The sequence below is a fragment of the Monodelphis domestica genome, chromosome 4 (genome assembly GCF_027887165.1).
Source record: "Monodelphis domestica isolate mMonDom1 chromosome 4, mMonDom1.pri, whole genome shotgun sequence".
NCBI lineage: Eukaryota > Metazoa > Chordata > Mammalia > Didelphimorphia > Didelphidae > Monodelphis > Monodelphis domestica.
Window position 1 is genome coordinate 149776562 of NC_077230.1, and position 25031 is coordinate 149801592.

Below are 25031 nucleotides of genomic sequence, written 5' to 3' on the forward strand. Positions count from 1 at the left end.
CACTGGAACATTTGGAAGGTGTTAAATGATGAAGAAATGTATGCATTCCAAAATAGGAGAGGTGGAGAAAATCATGCTATTGTCCTGTCTTGGTCTACTACAGATTTAGTAGGACCCGCAACTGGGTCCTTATTGCTGTTTGACAATCCTACTATATATACCTCTATAATCAGTTTGCTTCTTACTCCCCCTTTTTCTACCAGTAGCTCTACCAGGCCTTTTCATCCCTAAATAAACTTCTCATGGTTTCTCCCTCTCTCCCTACCTTCTCAGCTGAGAACTTTGCTTCATATTAAAAAAAAAAAAAGTCAGAAGCTACTTTTCCACCTTTAATGCTAGTGCCTTCCCTCTGTTGATTATGTCTAATTTATCCTGTGTATATCTTGTTGTGCATGGTTTGTCTCCTTGTTTAGAATATTATATCTTTGAGCACTGGACTGTCATATGGTTGTTTATATATTGTTTCTCCCATTAGAGTTCCTTGAGGAGAGAGACTGTCTTTTGCCTGCCTTTTTATGACACATAGTAGATGCACAATAAATGAATAAATAAATAAATAAATAAATAAATTAATTAATTTGGTTAACACTACCATTTTATTATATTGGCATAAACCAATCATGTGCCAATTGCTCTCCAAATATTTAAGTCTATATTTCTAAGAGGGTTTTGGAGATATGTTCTTTGTAAGCTGACTGACAGTTAATTTTATAAGTATTTTGAAATTAATTTTTATATAAATTCTGATGACTGAGAGGATTACCATCCTCAACAACAATAGGGTGATTAAGAAGAAGAAGGGTTTGGTCTGGGAATGTGGGGTGGGAAGTTAATAATGAGTTCACTTTTGGAGATAGTGAGTTTAAGATGCCTATGAAGTCTAATTTATTTGAGATCTTCATTAGGCAGTTGGCGATGCAAATCTGGAGATTAGGTGATAGGTATGGGCTAGATAAGTAGAGCTGAGAAACATGATCAATCATGAGATAAGTAGAAGCAGAGTAGAGAAGAGGGCCCATAGGGGTTATCTGCTGGAGAAGACAGAATGGAATATGATCACTTATACATGTTACAGGGCATTTCTTAATAAAGGAGAAAGCCCATGTTTTCATGTAAGGCAGGGATGAAAAGAGGAAATCATGGTAGAGGATGCTTGCTTAAAGTGAAAGGAGGAGAAAGAGAGAAGAAAATATGAATGAGTTATCAGAGTCCTTTCATAGCTTTTTATTCAAGTTCTGCTTCATCTTTGTAATTTTATTATATTTCTTTTTTATTTTTTGGTGTGTCATTGTTCATTTATATTGTAGTTAATATGTATATTTTTTCTTAGCTCTGCTCAATCCACTTTTCATCAATTCACAGCTCTTCATATGCTTCATGTTCTTCACACATATTTCTTATATTAATGTTCCATTACATTTATGTACCACAATTCTACTTTGTTTCCAATTCTTAGCTACCACAAAAATGCTGCTATAAATATTTTGGAATATATGAGGCCTTTTTGAAAAATATTATGAATGGCTTCATTGGAGTATTAGCTCAAAAGGAGTCTCTAGTTCAAAGGGAATGAACATTTTGGTCAATTCATGGCACAATTTCAAATTGCTTTCCAAAATGGTTATATAAGTTCACAGCTTCACCAACAATGTATTAGTGTACCTCTCATTCATAACATTTCCAATCTTGACTATTGCCATTTTTTGTCATTATTTTCAGTTTGCAGGATGTTTGGTAAACTTCAGGGTAATTGTGATTTGCATTTCACTTATAGTGATTTGGAGCATTTTTTCATGTGTTTTTGACTACTTCGCAGTTCTTTTGAAAACTTTTTGTAGATATCCTTTGACCATATAGTAGTAGTAGTAGTCTCTCGGTAACCGAGGATGACGATTGTCTTTGTGCGCTTTCATCTATGATAGATGAGTGTGCACAAAGACATTTGTGCGTGAAGATTTAAGTGGAAAAGTCGGTGCACAGAGACAGTCCCACTCTTTTGGCGTTGGAAGCCTGGGTCCAATGGCAGGAAAAGTCGTTACACCTGGAGACTTCCTCAGCTGCAGGTTACATGATACATACACAAGAGTTTGCCAGTTTTAGGGGTAGTAAACACAAACATAATCTAGATGCAGAAGGAGAGAAGGGAGGGACAATGTGACTGAAGAGTTTCTGCTCTATGGGCCTGAATCTTGCTGAGGGACTTTGGCCCCAAGGGCCTAAGCCTGCCGCAGGTTCTAAAAGGTTGCTTTTAATAGTCCTCTCCATTAGAAGGCAAACATTTAATTTTTTAAAAAATCTCTTCAGTTTTCTTTGCATCTTTGTTGTTGTTTATATTCCAGAATTTTTACACATATCAGGAATGCTTAGGTATCCTTTATTTTATCAAAGACACATTCCTTTTCCTTCTATACTCCCAAAGGATTATATATAGTTTTCTGAGTAAGTTATTCATGGCCATAAGTCTATGTATTTTGCCATTCGGGGAATATTATATTCAATATTCTCTGCTCCTTTAGAATTGTTTCTGGTTTATTAGGCAAATGTATATACTTTTTTCTCTAGTAAAGAAATGCCAACAAAGTTGGTACCCATCAATATGGAATGGCTAAACACATTATGAATGCAATGCAATTGCATTGTGCCTTAAGAAATGATGGAAAGAGAGAATTCAAAGGATCTTGGGAGTATTTATATCAACTGTTGCAGAGAAAAGTGTGAAGAGCCAAGAGAAAAGTGGTTTTATTTTTTGAAAAAACAATAGTTTATATTATTTCTTCAACATTATAAAGTAATAACAGCCTTGAAAGACTCAATAACAATGATCAATATGCAGACCAACCATGACATCAGTCAATCAATAAATATTTATTAAGTACCTAAATAATGAATTATGCTGCCTACTTTGGGCTAAAGCTATATAAGGAGACAAGTTTTTGAGCTTGCTCATTTTGTTTTTTTGTTTTGCTTAGCTACATTTATTTGTTATAAGATATGTTGGGTGGGAAGAAAGAAGAGTTGAGATAGTTAGGGGTTAGTGATAGTAATGGATGAAGAAGAAAGCATTAGTAAATCCTTTGAAAATCCTCAGAAGAGAATGGAAGGAATAAGTGACCAGTGTTAAATATAGCAGTATTGAATTACTAGGCCAAATTGAATATATGATTTACAAAAAAACTGTAAAATCATGAAAAAGAAAACTTTAAAGTATACTGCTTAGGTTCTGAATTATAGTTTTGAATTAAATCATTTCAAAGTTGCATAGTAATTTTGAAAGCTGGCAAAATTCTTTTGTTTAATATTTTACAAAATAGAACAACAAAAGGGACTACTTCTTAGATATAGATATTTTAGCTAAAATTTCTACTTTTATGCTAAGGACATTATGGATCTGAACACAACTTTTTTTTTAAATAGAGAAAGTGAAATAGTTATTCACCAAGTATATAAAAAAGAAGGCATTTGTCTAGAATATGTATGTACAGTACTGATTTATAATCCTTGTAATTGACTAACTCTTACTAGGCTCATAGAATCATACCTTTAGAATTGAAAGGGGAGATAGAGGCTTGTTTAATCCAGCCCTCCTCATTTTATAGATTTGGAGACTAAGCTTAAGCAATTTACCCAAAGTCCCATAGGTGACAGTGAGGAAATATTGATGTAGAAAAAGGAAATTACTTGCCCACTATCCAGCTCTATATAGAGCCAAGATGTTCTAATTTCTAAGCCAGGGTATGGTTCTCAAACTAATAATAAAATGAAAGATATTTGTAAACAATTTTTTTTTATTGTCAGGCATTTTTTTTCCTCTTCAACCTTCCAACCTCAAAAGGAAAAGTGAATGCCCCATAAAAAAATATTCATCAAGCTACACAAATTCTTAATATTGGTTCTATAAAAATGTTTTTCACTTTGTATATTTAATCCATCATTTCTCTCTTTAGGAAGTGAATAATATTTTAATGAAAATATTAATGAAATGAATAAGTTAAATGAAAGACAACAATCATGCTAAAATATAAAAGCCAGACAGATCTTGTTCTTAAAGAAGTTATTTTCTAGAAGATATCTAGAAGATAATATGTAGAGATGAGTATTGATGGCAAGGGTATTTTGACCTGGTTACTTAAAGAGATGGTGAATGGAGATAATACAGCTTAGTGAAAGTAGAGTAAGATGGCATGCCTTAAAGATGGTTGGATAACAGCTGGGATGGGTCTGGATCAGGCTATTTAAGGAGAACTGTTATCACTCAGCAGCATTGGACCCTTAGGGTAAGAGTTGGAGGGTTGACTGGAGATGGTACCTGAAATGGAGTGATATGGCATAAAGATGGCCAGAGCATTGTACATATAGCTATTTTCCAGTAGTATAACAAAAATATCCCCTGGATCCACTGGAAAAGGAAGTGGCAAGCTACTCTAGTATTCTTGCTAAGAAACCCTGTGGATAGTTATGGTCCATGGAGTCACAAAGAGTCAGATATTGAATGACTAAATAATAAAGTGTTATAAAAGCCTAATGTGCTAGGAAATTTTAATTTTATTTTCTTTAATATATTAATATCTTTTTGAATGGTACCTTAATTTGTAAATATGTCTGTCCAAATTCTCTTCTCCTAACTCCTACGTCCAGAAAAACATCTTCTTATAACAAAAAAGCAAGAAGAGAAAAAAAAGCATCAGTAAAACTAGCATATCAACCATCTCTGAAAGTATATGCAGTGTTCCATACTTATTGGTTCCCCACATCTTCAAAATGGAGGGAGGGTTCTCCTCCCCATTTCTCAGTTGTTATTTTTAGATGCAAACTTATGAAGAAACAAAACATTTGAACACAGACAAATCCTTTTTTAAAAAATTTGGTAGAAAATGGAAATAGGTCAAAAAGATAGTTTATCTTAGTGTCATTTGTGGTCATTTTTAAGATGAGAAAATTATGAAAGAATAAGTATATATTGTGTATAACTTTTCTAATAAAATGATCACATCTGGTACAAGTGATGTATGTTGTAAATCCTAGACCTTCTGTTCCCCAAAATAACAAACCTTTTAAAGTGTTTTTTAAAAGTACTTAAGAAAGTGTTTTGGGACCTTTAAAAGTTACTAAAAACATTGCTTGGGAAACATGACTGAGACCTTAGATGGGATAAGATAACATATGATAAAGAACAAAATCTAAGTTGCAAAGGATTTAATAATGTTCTTAAGTATAATGGAACTAGGTCTCATATTCTCTTGCCTTCTTCCTCTCATTTGCATGAATTTAAAATGAATTCTTGTTGAAGAAACAAATGGGTAGCCTAAGCTTCAAATTTTGTTTTTTTGTTCTCACTGTCCGAAGACTCAGTTTTGGCCATAAGAATTCTTGTATAGGTGTCCCTATCCATTCTCCTAATTAGGTCATTTTCATGATATTGGCTATTGGCTATATCCTTCTGTCATTAGAAAAAAGAATTGTTTAGTTCTACTCCCCCCCCCCCCCCAATCTCTAAAATAACTACAGGAAAAAAAGATTTGGGCAAGGTCTTCCTACCCGAGTGAGAGTGGAGAAAGCTTTCAGATTAGAACAAACTGATTCTTTTCTTTCCCCAAATGGACAAGGAGACTAGAATCATAATGTTGACAAGGTTTGTTCCAGTTTACAACAGTATGGCAGGTCAAAGACATACCAATACAAATCTTGATCTTAAACCTTCTAATCATCTATCTTGGATTCATTCTCCAATGATAACCAGCCCCACCTACTTTCCACATCCTCCTGATACCAACCCTAGGGCCATTGAATAACAAGTCAGCTCCCCACCTCAGTGGCTACAACTCTGAAGCAGGTCCTATTATAGTCCTTGAGGAAACTGAGGATTAGAGAGGTAAATGACTTTCCCAAGGTGGTAAGATTGTAGATATCTGGGGCAGGATTTAGATTTAGGGCTTTCTGACTCCTAAATCCAGTGCTTCAGCCTCTTCACCAAACTTGACTGCCTCCTTTCTGCTTTATTCCTGACTGCTGTGACTGTGCACCATCTATGCCCCCTCCCTCTTCCAGTCTGAAATGCTATCCATCCCAAACATTGATTCTTTTTGAATTTCTGGTCCTACTGGCTTGTGCTAAGGTTATTTTTCCATATCTACTCTGAATTTACCTTGCTTGTTTTGTTTTTTTAAATGTTCTCTCCCCTGTTAGAATGTGAGCTCCTCCAGGGAAAGATTGTTTTTTTTTTTCCTTATTCTTTATTTTCCTTCTGTTTAGCCCAGTATCTTGCAAAAAGCAAACAAGCCCTTAATACATGTTTGTTGATTCCTTGAATTTTATTCTTTGTTTTCAAACTTAGTCCTTTTCACCAGTTTCCCTAGCCCCTACCATTGGGACTTCTCTAAGTTCTGATCCTTCTACTCTCCTTTCAAAACCTCTACCAACTGGACAGATTATTGTGGTATTCCTCCTTCAACCTTCAGGCATTTGAAGTGTCTCAAAGTCTGGGCTTTCTGCTATTGTCCAATGTTTGCCTTCTGTTCCCCACATAAACTTTTCTCTCTTTATGGGCCAGCTCCAAGCTTCTACTTCATTGCCAGAAGCTATAGAACCAATGAAGATTAGATAGAAATAAGAATAACAGCTTTTATGTAGCACTTAGTACTTTACATAGGTTACTTTGATCCCTTATTCTTATTTTGAGACTGAGAAGTATCAATGGTGATTTAGCAATACTTATTTTAGAGTGATAAGTATTCCTTTGTTCATGGTTAGACCCCTCTGCTCTGGGCTGGGGAGAGGAGGGAACTCCTATAGATGACACTTTTTTCTTTTAATCATAAATACAAGGAAAAATAAATAGTATTACTACAAATATGTAGGTAGGAGACAAAATAAATTCTGGAAAAAACATGTTTCTAGTTCCACATCAATATTATCTCCTGAAATTTGTGCTTGATTTCGCTGTGGATTTTAATTCTGTAGATCCAGAAACATTGAATGTGTTCTTGAATTTAGATTATGATAGAACAGGAGAATTTATTAATTGAGGTTTTTCCTCTCTAACAATGGACAGTCAAGATGAACATAAGTTAGACCATAACTTTAAGGCAGTTGTTATTAAAGTGTATTTGGGGATCCATATTTTCATGATGCCAAAACCATCTTAGTGGTTCAGTGGATAGAGTGCTAGATCAGACCCAGAGTTAGGAAGACCTGAGTTCAAATTAGGTCTCAGATATTTCCTGGCAAGTTTCTTAACCTCTGTTTGCCTCAGTTTTTCTTATCTCTAAAATGGGGATAATAATAAAACTTACCTCACAGGGTTCTTGTGATGATCAAATGAAATAATATTTCTAAAGCATAATGCCTAGCCTTTAGGTGATTAATAAATACTTGTCCCCTTCCCTCTCCCCACCCCTACACACCGTTAAGTATCCTTTCCCCTCTATTTGCAATTAAAATATGTGAGACCAAATTTTCTTCAGATACTTCTATTGAAACAATGTTTTGCAACAATTTGAATGCAAAAAACAGATATGAGAATCCTTCTATCTTTTATTAAGCCAGTCATTAAAGAGATTTGCAGAAATATATAAAATAATGCAACTCTTACACCTTTTAATGAAATGTAGTTATTTTTCATAATTTTTCTACATTAAGAGGTAATGGATTTATTATTTTTTAATGAATTAAGAAATATTTTAAAATATTTTAATTACTAATGCATTAATTTTGAGAAAGACAAACAAAAGCTCACTGAAGTCTAAAGCAGTGTAAAGGAATCTGTCTTTATTAGTTTTACTTAACTTTTTTCCCTTTTTTATAAACAGAACCCTCAGGAATTGAAAGTAACATATAATGCCTGTAATCTAAAAACAAAACACCAATGATTTTTTTAAAGAATGCAAAGGGATTCTGAAATCACAAAGTTTAGGATGTGCTACTTTAAAAAATCATACTAAGATTTAAAAAAACTGAGTTCCAAATTCTCTCCCTCTCGCCATTCCTACTCTTACCCACTGAGAAGGCAAATAATATAATACCATTTATAAATGTGATGTTATGCAAAACATTTCCTTATTAGCCAAGTTACAAAAAAAGGCAAGAAAAATAAAGTGAAAAAAAAAAGTGTGTTTCTTAAGTAAAAGCGTAGTACCTGTGGTTGTTTGACTACTATTAGATTTGCCCCCTGGTAATGACCAGGTCATTGCTATTTTTCCCCCTTTAACATTGATCCTTCCTCCCCACTCCCCACATTAAAGAAGGTATTATTTCTGCACTGATGAACAATAATGATGTTAGTCATTTAAAAATAGAAATATAGTCATAATGTTATCATCCATAGTTTAAGTTATTTGAATAAGCTATTTCATGATAAACTTCTAGGATAATGGCATGAGTAAACTTTCTTATTCCAAGTAAATTGGAGATCCACTGAGAATCATTTTAATTATTCTAACAACTAAGGGTCCTAAGAATCAATGATTATCTAGGTCCTGTATAAAGGAAAAGAAGTATATAACCCAAGTATTTTCCTCTAATACATGTCTTTCATCAGGCACTTAGTTACCTATTATGGCTAATACAATATAGAACTCTCTTCAGTGATGTAAAGCTGAAGACTTAAATTTCAGAAATATTCAACTTTTTAAATCCTTTCTTTTTGAATCAATGTAGCAGCATTGACTGAGCTACTTTTGCTCTTTCTCTTTGCTATTATTAGTGTTAGGATTATTTTGGGGAATGTGCACCTTAAATGAATGGTTTAGAAGACATTGTGAGGTATTGGAGTCTTGGCACTTTTTTACAGATAATGAAAAAGAGAGGAAGGGACATAGCTAGGGTTACTGAACAAGTTATTGGCAAAACCAGAATTTTGACCTGAAGTCTTCTTGCCTTCATGTAAAGTGTTCTTATACCAATTATGCTACTGTATCCTTTTTGCCTAAAACCACCAACCACCTTAAAAAAAATCCAAACACCTGAGTAGCTAAGTGTACATGGTTTAAGTATTTTCTTATTTAGTATGGTTATTTTTTTTAGTGTGCCAGAAACCTTTATCAGAATGGAGTTCATGAAGAAAATCAGGGCAAAGAAGAGAAATTATGAGCAGAATAAAATATAGACAACCTGATTATTCTTTTCAATTCATTCATTTGAATTGATAGTGATTGTGTGTATACACACACACACACACACATACAGCATATATATGTATATATACTGACAAAAGAATAGAAGCAGGAAATAGGAGAAATGATCTTATTTTAAAACATGAATAAAAATACATTGATTACCCATTTTAAACAAAATACTTATTTCTGATGCTAACAGTTAAATTGTCTTTTTTTTTTAAATTTTTTGACAGGTGCTATACTTGGCAGATCAGAAACACAGGAGTGCATCTTCTATAATGCTAATTGGGAAAAAGATAGAACTAATCGTACTGGTGTTGAACCTTGTTATGGTGACAAAGATAAAAGACGACACTGCTTTGCAACCTGGAAAAATATTTCTGGCTCAATTGAAATAGTAAAGCAAGGTTGTTGGTTGGATGATATTAACTGTTATGACAGGTAAGTAAGCAAAAGTCTTATGTGACTCTGAAATATTTTTTTTAGTGAGTGTTACATAGCGATACAAAGTATTTTAATGAGTTACTCTGTTTCTATGTCTTCTGATTAAAGGATAGGGTTGGTATATCAGTAAGTCAGCCAGCATTTTGGAAGCATGTTCTATGACCTTAGGGCACTGTGCTGGTAAATAGTACAGTGCAAAGAAAGTAGCATGGCTAGGAGCCTCTGCCATCTGGGACTTCTAGAGCAGAGGTGTCAAACTTCTGCTACAGTGCCTCTGAAACAGATTAAAATGTAATTGGACAATATTAAACAAAACAAATCAAAATATAGTATAACAGAGAATGTTAATTTGTGATTGTTTGTTTTTTAGTTAATCTGTAGCCCATAGAAATATGTTCCTATTTGCATTTTATACTACTTTTTTAGATGAACATTGATCTGGAGCTGAAAGGAATCTCTGAAACCACTTGACTCATTTTAAGATGAGGTAACTGAAGCTAAGAGGGGTTAATAACTTGCTAAAGGTTATATAGATAGCTTTAAACATCTCTGGGAAAAAGGAAGAAGAAATCTTAAACCAAAGACCCCTAACTGTTTTTAAAGAAACAGAATTCCAAATGAAAATAGGGGTTTGTCTGAAAACACTGGAGAACTCCCTAACAGATTTAAATATTAAGTACAAATGCTCAAAAGATAGAAATGAGGCCAGGTAATAAAGGGTGAACATAAGGTGGCATAGTGCTGTAAAAACAATTGTCAGGAAAGCTAACATACAAAATGAGCTGAGAGAAATGAAGGACAACTAAAGGATTTGTGCTATTTGAGGTATATTAGGAGAGAAAAGAGGATCTAAGAGGGAGAGGATGTTCCATGGGCATGGATGGGATAATAATTACTTCCTTTTGAGGTTGGGCAAACCTGCTCAGTTCATATTATTGTCTTGTGTTCTCTCAACAATAATGATCCTTGCTCTAGAAATGACTAAGAAAGAGTTTATATTCAAGATAAGTGAGGATATTGTAAAAAGCACCTCCTTAGCTTCTCTTGATGAATTCAGATTACTCAGCCTAAATGAATTGTGATATTTGAAAGATCACAGAAAATGGGAATCCTATTACATGGATCAGGGAAAATGTCCTGATTTTCAAAAAGGGGAAGAAAACACTCTGCAAACCATAGATAACTTGATTTTGCTTCCTGGGAAAACTCCAGAATAGATCATTGATGACCTGCCTGGTGAATATCAAAAAAGTAAAGCTATGTTTATAGAGAAGCAAGCATGATCTTATCAGGACAAATCATGCTACTCTACTCACATTTTCTTTTGTGTATGTGAATTTAATATAAATTTGTACCCCTCTTAAAAGGAAAGAGGGTTACAAATTTATATTTTTTATCTTGATTGTAAAACCTTTGTGGCAAAAAAGAGGAATACCCTCAATGGCTCCTTGTCAGTATGGCTATCAACCATTTTTTAGTATGTTAAAGAAACATCCAAATGATGTTAGACCTTTCTTGAAATGTATAATGTTTTGGGGCCCTTATACACCCTAGTGACACAATCCTGAAATATATAGATTTTATATGTAGGATGATTCATTGGGGAGACTAACATGTCAGTCAGAGGGGGGATTATGTAAATTTAATATAAACTTGTATCCTTTTTTCTTTTTAAAAAGGAAAGATTTGAAAATCCATTTCAGTCTCAAGTTCATCCTTTGATTGGCTGCACATGCGTACAATGGGAGGATGGATGTCAGAGGCCTCATGGTTGTCTGGCATTTTTGAAGACACTTGCCTCTTGTCCTATGTGGCTCTTGGTGTCTAATTTAAAGCTGGCCTCTGACCTGGAATGAAGCCAAATCTGTCCAACCAGGGAGACCCAGAAAGAGCTATGTCACTAGGGTTATAAGTTAGGGAATGAGGAAGCAATGCAGTCTATTAGCTAGTAAATGGAGACACAGATTAGCTAGATGTTTGGCCATGTTATTATGTGCCTTTTCTCTACCAACCTGTTTTCACTATCTAATAAATAATTATAAATTAATATAGTTTCCAATTAATTTTAATCCTAACATTTTGATGGATTTCTAAACTTGTAGGTGAAAAAGATGCTGTGGATATATACTTCAGCAAAGCTTTTCATATAAAATATTTTATACTATTTTTGTGTAGAAGGTGGTGGAGTTTGGATTGGATAAAAATTTAGATTAGATGGATTTTAGAAGTGCTTGGATGGCCTTTCTGAAGATTTATTGTAGGTTGTGTGGTCAGAATGGCAGGATGTTTCTAATATAGTACTGTAGTAATCTTGGCTTGGCTCTTTGCTGTTTTGCATTTTTATCAGTCATTGAAATAAAAGCATAGATAATATTTTCTCACTAAATTTGCAGGTGAAAAAGTTAAGGATAGCAAACAACACTAGATGATAGAGTTATGATTTAAAAGTGTCTTCACAGGTTTACACCATTGGATTGAATCTGTGGAATTCAAGGGGGATAAATACCTTTTATTTGAGCTAAAAAAAAAATTAACCTTAGAAGTAGAAGAGGAGGAGGGCATGGTTGGACAATAATTATACTAGAAAAAATCCGTAGATTTTAGTGGGTCTCAAGTTCAAAGTTCAATATAATAAGTCAGTAGAATGACATGGGGACCAAAACATTAGTGCATTGTTGAGCTTGATGAAAAAAGGAATCTCTTCTGGGATTAGAGTGAGCCCATCTATACCACTATCTGTGTCAGACCTCCAGTGTTGTTCAGATAGAGCTTAATAAGGAGATTGATGATCTAGTGAACATCCAGAGAAGGACAACAGGAAAGATGCTGGGCCTTTAGTCCATTTCATATGAAGATTGGTTAAAGGATGTGGGGGTGTTTAGACTGGAGAAGAAAAGAAAGGCATAATGTAACTGTTTGCATGAATTTTCATGGTTGTCATATCAAACAGTAATTAGATATCAGAATCAGGGTAGAAGGTGCAAAATGTCCAATTTAGATTTTTTTTCAAAAAAAGTTTCCTGACAGAACATTCCCAAGTAGAATGTATGTTACAAGCAGAAGCTAAACTACCACTCATTAGCCTTTTTCAATTGATTAGTCCCTTCTGAGGGACCATTTTTGAAAATGATGAAACTTAGACAATTATAAATATTAAAAGCTAAACTCAATTCAGAGTAGTCATTGAAAATTGGCTGTCATCTCCAATGACTAGTTCATTGACATGATGCTCCTTAGCTTCTTTCTAGAGAGAAAGCAAAAAATTTGTGAGTTTTCTAGTGTTTAAAAGTTTTATTTTGTTTTTTAAACAGGGAGTATGATTTCTTGGGTGTAAGGAATTCCAGATCAGAAGCTTTTTACAGTCTTAGAGAGATATTAACTGTGGGAATCAAGAGGTTATGTGACTTTCTCAGGGTGACACAGTTTCTATGTGACAGAGGCAAGGACTGAACACATTTCTTCCTGGTTCCAAGGCTAGCTCTCTATCACATCACTATGCCTTGCTATTTCTCATCTTAAGCATCAGCTTTTCTAAATAAGATTAAAATGAGTAGGACTACAGGAAAAAGCAGGAGAAGGAAAAGAAGGGCTTAAAAATGCACAAAAATAAGCAGTCCAGGGTATTAAACATAAATCTAGATATGGAAAAAATAATTTTTGCAAAAATTGGTCAACTGTTACTTACCTGTAGTAAGTGTCTATAGTTGGACACTTATAGATGAAATATTCACCTTTTGCTGTCTACTAAGTAGATGATCATTGGTATTACCTTTTAATTAGAATTTAATTCTACCAAAATTTATTGAGGATTTCTTTAGAGACTTATAAACTTTAGGGCTGAATGTACTTGTAGTTGTGAATTCAGTATCTTAATCTAATGAAGATTATAGATTATTTAAAAATATAACTTAAATTTATTTGACGAATTTTCAACTAACCCAATTTAAAATAACTAAGAGATACTCAATAATGTCATTACTGTTTGTTGTGCACAGGTCTAATGTTGAAGGTTGCTTTATTACTTATATTTAGTTTGGTGGCATTACTGTGCTTCATCTTAATGTTTGTCTACAAAACACATTTTAGTAACTTCATATTTACTTTTTTTTTTTTGGTGGAGTTTTCAGAAAGGCAGAATGCTTCTTTAGTTAGATATTTATACAGTTCAGTGCTTTCTGTATGTTTATTACCCTCATGTGTTTAATGAATAGAAACCTGCTACTGTAAAAATGACATAGCACATTCCAAAGCCAAACACAACTGAATTTTAGAATCTACTGCTCCCTTCCATTAACTTGAATTAAGAATTGATAGTATGCTGCTCTCTTCTTAACAGGTGGGGAAGGGAATTTTATTTCATATTATCCTTTAGAGAAGATATTCTTAGAAAGTGCCAAATGCTAATCCATATATTGTCATTTTTAAGGATTTAAGGATTTCAAAGGATATATTTTTTCATTGTGATTGCTGTTCTCTTCACCAACTTCATATTACAGTCCCTCACCATCATCCTACTAGAATTTCATGTTTTGCTGTTGCTAACACCTAGTATTCAATCTTTTAATCAGCCTTTCTGAACTTAATATAGTTTTAAAATAACAGACTCCTTTGCCATATGTCAGTTTGCTAAAATCTATTTTGCACTTCCTTGATTACCCAAAAGTACTTCTGTATCACAGTGAAGCATCTTAATAATATTTCAGTACAACTAAACAGGAGGACACCTCACAACTTTTTCATTTAAAAAATGAAAGAAAGCAAAAATTTTAGATCATTCTCATTGATAATTATTAGAAAACATATCAAAGGAGCAAGAAACTAAATTATAGATAGATCTTTTTATCAGAAGAGATCTAGAAACAAGATGCTGTGTCATTTTTGTGAAATGAATCCATAAAAATGCCAAATTCAACATATATATCATTTTAATTTATTTTGATGTTAATTATCTTTTTTATAAAACTATTTATAGTTTATAAATCAAAAGACCTCAATATTCTTTTTCTTTCCTGTTTGTTTATAGGAATGATTGTGTTGAAAAAAAGGACAACCCTGAAGTGTATTTCTGTTGCTGTGAAGGCAATATGTGCAATGAAAGGTTTTTCTATTTTCCGGAGATGGAGATCACAATACGTAAGTCAGCAGAAGGAAAAGCCCAACTAACAAGCCAGTTTATCTTTTTATGATTTTGACTGTAGGTCAGTAAGATTTAGATTTGTCCCTTTTTTCTTACTTTTCTTCCCTTTCTAAGCTTTTGAGCCTTTAGGAAATATTTATTGATATAGAACTTTGAATATCAATTGTAAATGTAATTTTTTTCTTATCCTCAGCAACTTCCAATCCAGTTACACCCAAGCCACCCTTGTTCAGCACCTTGCTTTACTCATTGGTACCCATCATGCTAATTGCAGGAATTGTGCTGCTTTCATTTTGGATGTACAGGCATCACAAGTTAGCATACCCTCCTGTACTTGTTCCAACTCAAGTAAGTTATTCTGTTGTACTTATTTACTGTTGTTCCAAAACAGTAGATGCTTAGGATTTTTTTTTTTAAGAAAGGATTTGTTTTAGGATTTTAAAGTAATTGAAAATCTAATTTTATTTCTCTTTTGCTAAATATGAGTGCATATAGTAAAATATGACAGTGAAAATATTTTTTGGGGGCATTAAGAGCAGTTTCCTCTTTTGAGTTAGTTTATACAGTTGTATTGTATAGAGATTTGGGTAATTCTTTTGTTGTTAATTTGTCTTGCTAACATCCCTTTTTTCCTAGATCTTGAGGTAGGATGGATAGGTGGGGAGTGGGACAACATTCCATTTTTTTTAAATTTGTTTTTATTCCATCACTTCCGGGAGGGTAAAAATAATTCCAGAAAGCATCCTGTTGGACTTCTTCCTTTTTATGTACTCATTCATGGGAAGCAGAGGCTGGGAGAAGGAGGGAGGTAACCATTACAAGTCTTTTTTATCTTCCCTCCAACTTGGCTTCTTCTTCAAATACCTACCTCAGAACTTACCAAACCACCTTTCTTGATAGATGATTCTCACCTAGATGAAGTAGAACTAGTAAGAAGAAAGTTCTGGCTTGTAGAATAAGATTTTTTTTTTTTGGAAGAAGTAATAGCCTAAAGATTTCAGAGGATATACTTATAAGAAAGAGCATCAGAATAACACTGAAGTAATGTTGTTTAAACATAAAAGAGGATGGTTACCTAGAGTAAAAACCCTTGCATCTTTTTCATCTGTACTTCGTGATTGAATCTTACCCTCTAATAATGTCTCCCAAACTTTTTTAGTGGTAGTTAAATTTCTGAGGCTCATTCCTAAGAAAGTTACTGATAGTTTAGTTTGGGATGATCATATTAAATAAACTAGGTTTTTCTCATCTCGGATCACAAGAACATATGATTCTGTTTAAAACAGGTATGCTACTATGGCCTAGAAAGTCGTATACTAGGTTATGCTAGTTCCAGATTTCTGTGAACCCTGGGCTATTTGTGTTTCTTTTGATATAAAGATCAGATTACCTTGCCCCTCTGAACCTCTTGCTTTATCTTTGTCTCTATAATACCTATAGAATTACTGGTTAAACTTTGCTGAAAGAAATGGTCATTTTATAATTTTATGTCCAGAACAACTTTTTGCCCTGTAGATTTATTTGTATAGTACATTTTTTTCCTCTTGCCTTAAAGTGATTTTGGGTTTTTTTTGGCATTAGCTCCCTGATCTCTTAATCTACGTCAGATTAAAAAAAGGACACCAGAGTAAAGTGCCCTTAAAGTAGTATTCAGTTTCTAAACTTTTAAATAGCTATGGTTTTAGATGGTCAAAATGATTGGTTTGTAATAATAGAAGTTTGTACTTGTATTAAAAATTGTTTCAACCAACATTTATTAGACACTTGCTCTTTACAAAACACATTAAATACCAAGTTTAGGTAAGCCATGGTTCCTTCCCTCATGGAGTTTATAGTTTAGCAGGGAGAATAAGTTATAAGCACAAATAATTCATTATATTAAGTGCATTAGAGATCTGCAAAGCAAAGAATTATTTGAGGTTTGATGTTAAATGCTTTTATTAACAAGGTGGGGAGGGTCAGTGAAGGATTCCTGGAGGAGATGGCATTTGAACTGGGCTTTAAAAGTTGGGTAAGAATTCAATAAGTGAATAAATGGAGGGAAAATATCCCTGCAAAGAGAAACAGTGTAATTGAAGGCTGGTAAGTGAGAAAACGAGCACAAAGCTCATAGGAAGGAGACGGCAGATCACTTTGTAGAGTATAGGGGGTATAATAATACAGTGCTGTGAGAAAAACCACAACAATTTATCAAAAGCACCTTTCTAATACCAATCTTGGGAGGGAGGTAGTACAAATATTACCTCATTTTTACAGATGAGGAAACTGATGTTCAAAGGGCTTATGTTAAATATAGATGTTAAATGTCAGATTTGGGATTCACACCCAGTTCTCCTAAGTAGAGTACTTTTTCCCAGTATGCTAAAATACCTAAAGAGCACTTTAGTCACTTGATTTTCTTATATCTCAAAGAGACTTCAGTTTTGCCAGCTATAGTATGGAGTTTGCCTTTTTTTTCTGACAGAGCCATTATTCTTTTTATCTTAAGATTTCAAATGTGAAATTATATAATAAATGTCTAAAACTGTAGCATTCTGGGTTCATAGGCATGATCACATATTTAAAGATCAGGTATTTTTCTCTTGGAGGCTATCTGTTTGAAACTTTGGCTTTATAAAATAAATACATTCAGAATCATTCATAAAGAACCTAGAGACAACTGTCTCTAGAACTTGGATTATTTGTCCTCATGCCTTTTACTTTAATGTATTCATTTCAGATATCTTTTACTGCAATGATTATTTTGAATTTCTATAAATTGGGTGGTTTGTTGAGAGGAGAGAGAATAAGTTCGGTTTTGTGAATTATGTTTAAGTTGATATTCTCATTCCTCTCTTGTTAATATGTTATGAAAGAGAAATGTTGTCACCAAGCATAAATGAACTGCCCAACTGTCATATAAAAAGTGGGAAATATTTTAAATATTATTTATTACTTTGTATATAAATGTGGAGTTCTCTAGGGTCTCCTTTTAATTTTACTTATGCAAGGTTAGATAGATGATCTTCTACTTCAGAAAATAGATTTTTATTTCATTTAACTTAATGGATATTCCTTTAATTTTGTGCCATTTATATAGTACATATCACTTTTGAGAGTTTACTGAAAGGTTTGCTTTTTTGTCTTATATGTCATTGGCCTTAAGATACTGAGTAATTCTCTTCTTCTTGAAGATAATTCATCAAAATATCCAGTATTTATGGAATGCTTATTATGTTTATAAAATTCCTCTAGCTTTTGTATTAAATTTCACGGGAGGTAATTTTGTTATCTTTAATGATTTAAGTATGAAATTGTACACATGAATGTTAACATAGAGAACTGAAGGGGATCTAAAACATAGAAGCAGAAGGCACAGCTATATTTTTACACACAATTTGATCCTTTACAATGATGACTTACAAATTGGGGGTTAAGAACATACATGATAGGATTATAAAGTGTGTGTTTACATATTCATGTGTATATATACATGCATGTGTGCATCTATGTATATGTGAGCATATCCTTGTCCACATATAAGTGCATTTATATCCCAGGGCTGTTGGATTGGCCTGACTGCAGTGCTTCTTGAACTGTAGCTGCTGTGTTTTGAATGTGGTACTTTGCTTTCCTTGAAGCAGGCATATTTGTGTGTGTGTGTGTGTGTGTGTGTGTGTGTGTTGTGACCGCAAAAAATATGGTTTTCAAGACTGTGAATTGCCAAAACTGTAAAGATAATTTTAGTGTCTTGATTTTTATCAAAAATAAGTGGTCGCCATGGGGAAAATTCCCAAATATGAAATACCCAAGTCAGCTGGGTTTTTATGGAGATTTTAATTAATACAAATGAAGGAATTAAGGGAAGGGAGAGAGATAGAGTAAGAGGAAATAGTAGGAAAAGATCTAGGCCAAATGGCCTAGGGCTAAGCCTTAAGAGAGACTAGTCAGTTTTTTAACCACTAACCACAAGATTTTGTCCCAAGCAAAACTCCAACTAAGTTCAGAGAGCCAGCTCCTCCACACTAACTCCAAAAACTCCAACTACCCAATTCCACCTCAAGCTCCTTCCTTTTAAAGAAAATTTTCTCTTGTGTCACCTCCCCTAAATTTTCACACCTACCAATCACAGTAGATGTTTTCCCCAGGACTGACCATTCTTAGTTCACATCTTCTTTTATTATCACCTTCTCTGGATATACTAAAACTTCACACCTCTTTTGTTAAGCTTGCCTTTTGTAAGTTTCTTGACCTTTTAATGATTAATTTAACCTTTATAGGTACTTAGCACCCCTTTGTATTAGATCTAAAAATAGACCTAGCTTAAGGTTCTAGCTTTACTATAAGTATGAGTTAGGGACTTTTTCATTGTTCCATCAGGAGTTTACAACTTTATCTTCCTCTAAGGTACTGTCTGAGCAAGGTGGAGTAATTTTAAAGTTCCCAGTACATTCCTGATCAAGTACCTCCATTATTTAAATGGGGAATAGCTTAACCAAATCTTCTAAGGTATAGTCTGAGCAGTTTTAAGATTCACAGTGTATGTGTGTGTGTGTGTGTGTGTGTGTGTGAGAGAGACAGACAGACAGACAGACAGACAGACAGAAACATGGAACAAAGTACCTTACTTAGTTCATTTGGGAAGCAGAGTGATTTAGTGGAAGGAATGCTGGATTTGGAGTCAGAGGACTGTGGTTTAAGTCTTGCTTCTTTGAGTTACTTCTTTTATTACTGGATAAGTCCCTGCACATCTCTGCCTTGGGTTCTTTATGTATAAAGTGAAAGAGTTGGACTTGATGACTTCTAAGATTTTTTTCTTGCTCCAAATCTATAAGTTTATGGGGTTTTTTTTGAGAATTAATTCCATGTAGCTAGTAGCTGGCATTTTGTGCATTTTTACTCCTTTATATCCCTATGTTAAAAATTCAACACTAATGTTTGATGTTATGTAGAGAACAAAGATCTTTCTTACGGGTTTTCCATACATATTTGCTGTGGTCATTTCTGTGATAGTTTTACTCCAGAGTTCAATCAGGATAGTAGACTGTAAAATAATGGTTATTGTTTCTTTACTCAGTTAATTTTTTTTCCTCAAAGTTTTGAGTAAAATCTAATTGTATATATCACTTGGCACCAAATTAAAGCAATCATTTGTATTAAGATTGCTATAAGACCATTGGTATTCCAACATAAAATAGTTTATACTTCAGTATAGCATTGGAAAACTTGCCTACACCTTGTAGTATTTGAGAAGAAATTTATAGTGACTGATGAGTAAATGCTAAGAGTCTTATTTGTGTTCTCTATCCAGTCATCTAAACTTTCCTTTTTCCTCATGGGTGGTCAACAGTCCTTTGGGAAATTTCACAGAAAATTGAACATTCATGTATATTTTCCTAAGAATCCATCTTTGTGAATGATATTAAATGATTGTTTTCACCCAAGGCATTTATAGTTGCTGATTGTTAGCATCGTGAGGAAGTGTTATGGGATGTAAATATCTTTTAGACTGATTTCTGAGAATGAGAATCTGAAATCATAATATAGGAGATTGTCATATGAAACTGAAAAAAGTTAGGGATGCCTATTTGAATGTGAGAGAGAAATGGGCTTTACCTGCCCATTGCATTTGGAAGGGGGAAGTGTAAATATGCTCAGATTATTAGGCATCCTACTGTCACTGTATCTGCAATAAATCGAAGGTGAAACCCTAAATAGTTAAGATTTCTTTTGTTTGGTAAAATCAGTATAAGTTATCCTGATTTTGTGAACCCCAAACTATCAACTGAAACATCTTTTAATGCAGACTGCAAGGTGATAGCTTTCTTTGTTTATAGGCAGTGAAATCCTTCATGAATGTCAGTGGATAAATTGAAGGTAAACCAGTTTTCCTGGGTCAATGAGTCATGCCTTTACAGTGATACTGATGTATAGACTCTCATTTAAAACAAAACAAAACACCAAACCCAACCTTTCAGTGGCTGGATATCACTATAGTCTTTGAAGCTTCTTGCATCTTTTGTGGAACTTCTAGTGAGCTCAGGTTCCTCACTTGGAAGATTCATATTTGTAGTTGCATAGTTAGATGTTGGTCTTGCCTAACCATATTATAAAGAGGGGAAGGCTGCATTCTTTTCTTTTTTTTTTTCTGGACTTGATTTCTCTTTGTGCTCTGATCCTTTCACATCCATTTCCTTCTGACTGTTTGGGACTCAACAAATAAATGTTAATTTTTAAGGGATGTGATGCCTGTGTGCAAGAGACCAAGAAGCATTTAGAATATTTTGTTGTTTTTAATTTACAAATGACCTAGGCTTTATATTTTCTCACCATGGAGGTCAGTTATAGGAAGACACTGCTTCAGCCTTTTTTGGCAATTATTGGGATATGGGGGATGAGTAAGAAAAATACTGATTCTAGATTTTTAGTGATATTGGAGAGGAGCAGTCAGGTTGATTGTATGTTGAAGAAAGGATCCTAGAATTTGCTAAGGCAGTAAGGTACCCTGGAGGTACATCTGGGCATTGGGGAGCTAACTTCATAGCATTTCAGTTGGCTTATTGAAGAATATAACATTCCAAGTTAATATTAGAAGTATTTTTTAAAGCATTCTTTATGTTTTAGCCTTATACATATGCATCTTGAAATTCTTTATATGTTTTTACTTTTGTTCATGAACTATATTATATTGTTCACCAAAGTTTTCTTCATTGATATGGCTTGTTTCAGTAAATGATTGCAGGGTTTCATGAAAAAAAAAGGTTAATGATATAAGGGGATAGATATACATTTAATTGACTTAATTAAACAAGTATAAATGATTTTACTAGTCCTCAGTGATATTTGTATGTATGGCCCTTCCCTAACCTGACATATAACTGTAGTAATAAAATTAAAGTTCTCCAATGTAATCCACCATAAATTTTAGGGTATGTAGGCAAGGCACCACTTAAACAGCATTTTTTTAAAACCCTTAGCTTTTATCTTGGAATCAATATTATGTATAGTTCCAAAGTGGAAGAGTGGAAAGAGCTAGGCATTGGAGGCTAAGTGACTTGCCCAGGATCATACAGCTAGGAAGTATATGATGCCATATTTGAATTCAGGACCTCCTGTTTCTAGACCTGGCTCTCAAGACACTAAGCCACCTAGCTGCCCCCAATGGCATTCTTAATAAATACATTTAGTTATTTTTTAACTGTTTCAGTTAATCTTTTTGTTCAATTTAGACTTTTATATAATTTTAAACAGAAATAATGGTCAACTATAATTTTCACTTGAAAATTAGCTACTTGGAGAATCTTAAAAGGGACACAATTTTAGTAATCATAGGTCTGGTTATTTCCCTTAAGTGTAATAGATTCTTCATTGTTGTTATTATTTAAAATAATAATTTTAAGCTTGCCAGACATATATAATCTTGGATTTGGCAGGAACTCTCTAGGTCATTTGTTGAACCCATATCTGACAACAAGGCTTTGACTGGTGGTCACCTAGGTTATCATTCAAGATTGCCAGAGATGGAGAACTGGTCTTTGTGTGATGTGATTTCAACGCACCTAATCATATGCTGAGCAGGCAATAACTTATAAATATTATATCTAAAAATATGGTTCCAAAACTGAACACAATTCTTCAGTTGTCATCTGTTCAAGGCAAAATACAATAGAACTATTCATGTTCTAGATGCTATTCTGTTAACATAACCCAAGATTGAATTTCAGTGGTGTTTTATCATTTTATCGCAACTGCATTTTACTCATATGAAAAACAATAATTTAAATAGTGTTGAAAACTGATATTCCACTCATTAAAAAAGACCCTTGTAACAGATAAGCATAGTCAAATAAAACAAATTCCACATTGGCCACATCTAAAAATATATGTCTCATTCTTCATTTTAGTTCATCATCAGACCTTTGGAATTGTGGTTGATTATCATTAATTAGAATTTTTAAGCCTTTCAGAGTTGTTTATTTTTTCAATATTGATTGCCCTCTTGATTCTGCTCACTTTATTCCATTATCAGTTCATGCAAGTTTTTCTAGGTTTCTCTGAAACAATTTCTTCATTTCTTATAGCACAATACTATTCCATTACATCAGTATATCATAATTTGTTTAGCAGTTGCTCAATTTGTGAAAACCCCTTAAGTTTCCAGTTCTTTGCTTCTATGGAACTTACTCCTATTCTCTGCTTTTAAAAATTGTTACAATTGTCCTCCTTTTTTTAAACATTGTTGTTTATTTTTCAATTCATAAGATCAAAAAAAGTAACAAATAGTCCAGCAAAATTAATCTAGATAGTGGGTATGTCCAAAAAAGGCATTTTCCTGTGCTTTGAATCTGTCCCCTCTCTTTTGCCTTGGCTACATGGTTGGTCATTGTTTTGATAAAGAGTTTTTAAGTCTGTTAAAGTGGTTTTTCTGTATAATGTTGTTGTCATATATATGCTCTTCTGGTTTATTTTACTGTGATAATTTATATTACACAGGTTTCTGAAAACATTTCTTTCCTTATTTCTTTAGGGCAGAATAATATTTTAGTATGTTCATGTGCCACAATTGAGACATCACATGGTTGATGGATCATCCCTGTTAGATTCCAGTTTCTTGTTTTTCTTTATAATCCCTCCTTTAGCATAAGGAAGTTTATTTATGACTCTTCTTTTTATAGTATTACCTTCTGCTTTAACCCCTACTTTCCTTACCTGTTTCTCTATTGAATCTGATACATTCTACACCTCTGCATTGTGTGTATATGTATATTTTCAACACTTCTCTATCCATTTCAGATAAGAATGAGTTTAATGTCCTCAGTCCCATCTCTTCTTACTATTTGTGTGTTCTTTTGACTTCAGCTATGAAAAATAGTAATAACAATACAAATGGGCACTTTATCTGAAACTTAGTTGCCTAGGACACTGAAAGAATGATTTGCCAAGGGTAACACATTTGGAGTGTGTCAAGAGTATAGACTTGAGGGGGCAACTGGGTAGGTTAGTGGACTGAGAGCCAGGCCTAGAGATAGGAGGTCCTGGGTTCAAATGTGACCTTAGACACTTCCTAGCTGTGTGACCGGGGTTAGTCACTTTATACCCATTGCCTAGCCTCTACTACTCTTCTGCCTTGGAACCAGTACAGAGTACTAATTCTATTGATTCTTTAATAATAAAGGTTTATTATTATTTTTTTAAGGTATAGACTTAAACTCAGGTCTTCTCAGCTCTAAGAAGAGAGATAGGAGATAGAATGTCTCATATGAGGAATAGCAGAAAGGTCAGTTTAGCTGAACTGTATAGTGTAGGAACAGTTAGCTGAGTTACATAGTATTGGAAGAATAGAATAAAATTGAAGAAGTAGGCTGGGTTCAGGTTGTAAAAAATGATGATGCCTTTGACAGAAACAGGGAAGTTTGAGGAGAGATGAATTTTTGCAAAAGATAATGGGAAGGGTCAGCTGAGTGGCTCAGTAAGATTGAGAGCCAGACCTAGAGACCAGAGGTCCTAAGTTCAAATCTGGCCTCAGAAACTTCTTAGCTGTGTGACCCTGGGCAAGTCACTTAACCCTCATTGCCTAGCTCTCATTGTTCTTCTGCCTTAGAACCAATGAACAGTGTTTATTCTAAGACAGAAGGTAAGGTTTAAAAAAAAATGATAATGCGATGAGGCAACTTATGATATGGTTTAAGTGGGTTGAGAGTCACACTTAGTTGTGGGAGATCCTAGGTTCCAATGTCTCTTTTTGCCAATTCCTAGACATGTGACCCTGGGCAAATCACTTAACCCCCATTGCCTAGTCCTTAACGCTCTTATGCCTTGGTACTAATACTTAGTATTGATTCTAAAACAGAAGTTTAGGGCTTTCTTTTTCTTTCTTTTTTTTTAAGGATTTCTATTTTAGAATTCTTGAATTTATATTTGTATATATAGCTAACAATTTGCATGGAAATGAAAATTAAATCCATGAGAACTAAGGAGGTCATCAAATGATAATGAAGAAGGAGAATAGAAGAGGATTTGGAACAGAATTTTAGGGAAAACCCAAAATTTTGGGGTATAATGATCCAACAGAGGAGATTGAGGAGCCATCAGAAAGGAGAACCAAGAGAGCATTAACACCAAAACCTAGAGGGCCTGATGGTCTACATGTTGCAGAAGTGTCTGGAAAGAATAAAGAATTACAAAACTCACCAGATTTGACAATTAAAGAGACCACTGGTGACTTTGGAGAGAATAGTTTCAGTTGAGTAAGATAAGAACCTACCCAGATCCTTGTGATAGCATGTTGCTCTTCCTTCGTAACTACTTCATACTTCTCTTTTGCTTTTTGGGTTCACTAAAACTTTAATTTTTCAGAATTT

General features: G+C 33.8%; 1 protein-coding gene across 2 annotated transcripts in view; it reads left to right on the forward strand.

Moving 5' to 3' along the window:
• ACVR2A (activin A receptor type 2A) overlaps nucleotides 1–25031 on the forward strand; it is a 140055-nt gene that overhangs the window by 83793 nt on the left and 31231 nt on the right. The window contains exons 2-5 of one of the 2 annotated variants that reach the window (XM_056797202.1): nucleotides 9344–9551; nucleotides 9981–10041; nucleotides 14578–14687; nucleotides 14885–15039. In XM_056797202.1, coding sequence (XP_056653180.1) covers nucleotides 10037–10041; nucleotides 14578–14687; nucleotides 14885–15039 — 270 coding nt within the window. In that variant the 5' untranslated portion in view covers nucleotides 9344–9551; nucleotides 9981–10036. The remainder of the gene's footprint in view (nucleotides 1–9343; nucleotides 9552–9980; nucleotides 10042–14577; nucleotides 14688–14884; nucleotides 15040–25031) is intronic. The other variant, XM_007494127.3, reaches the window with a different exon arrangement.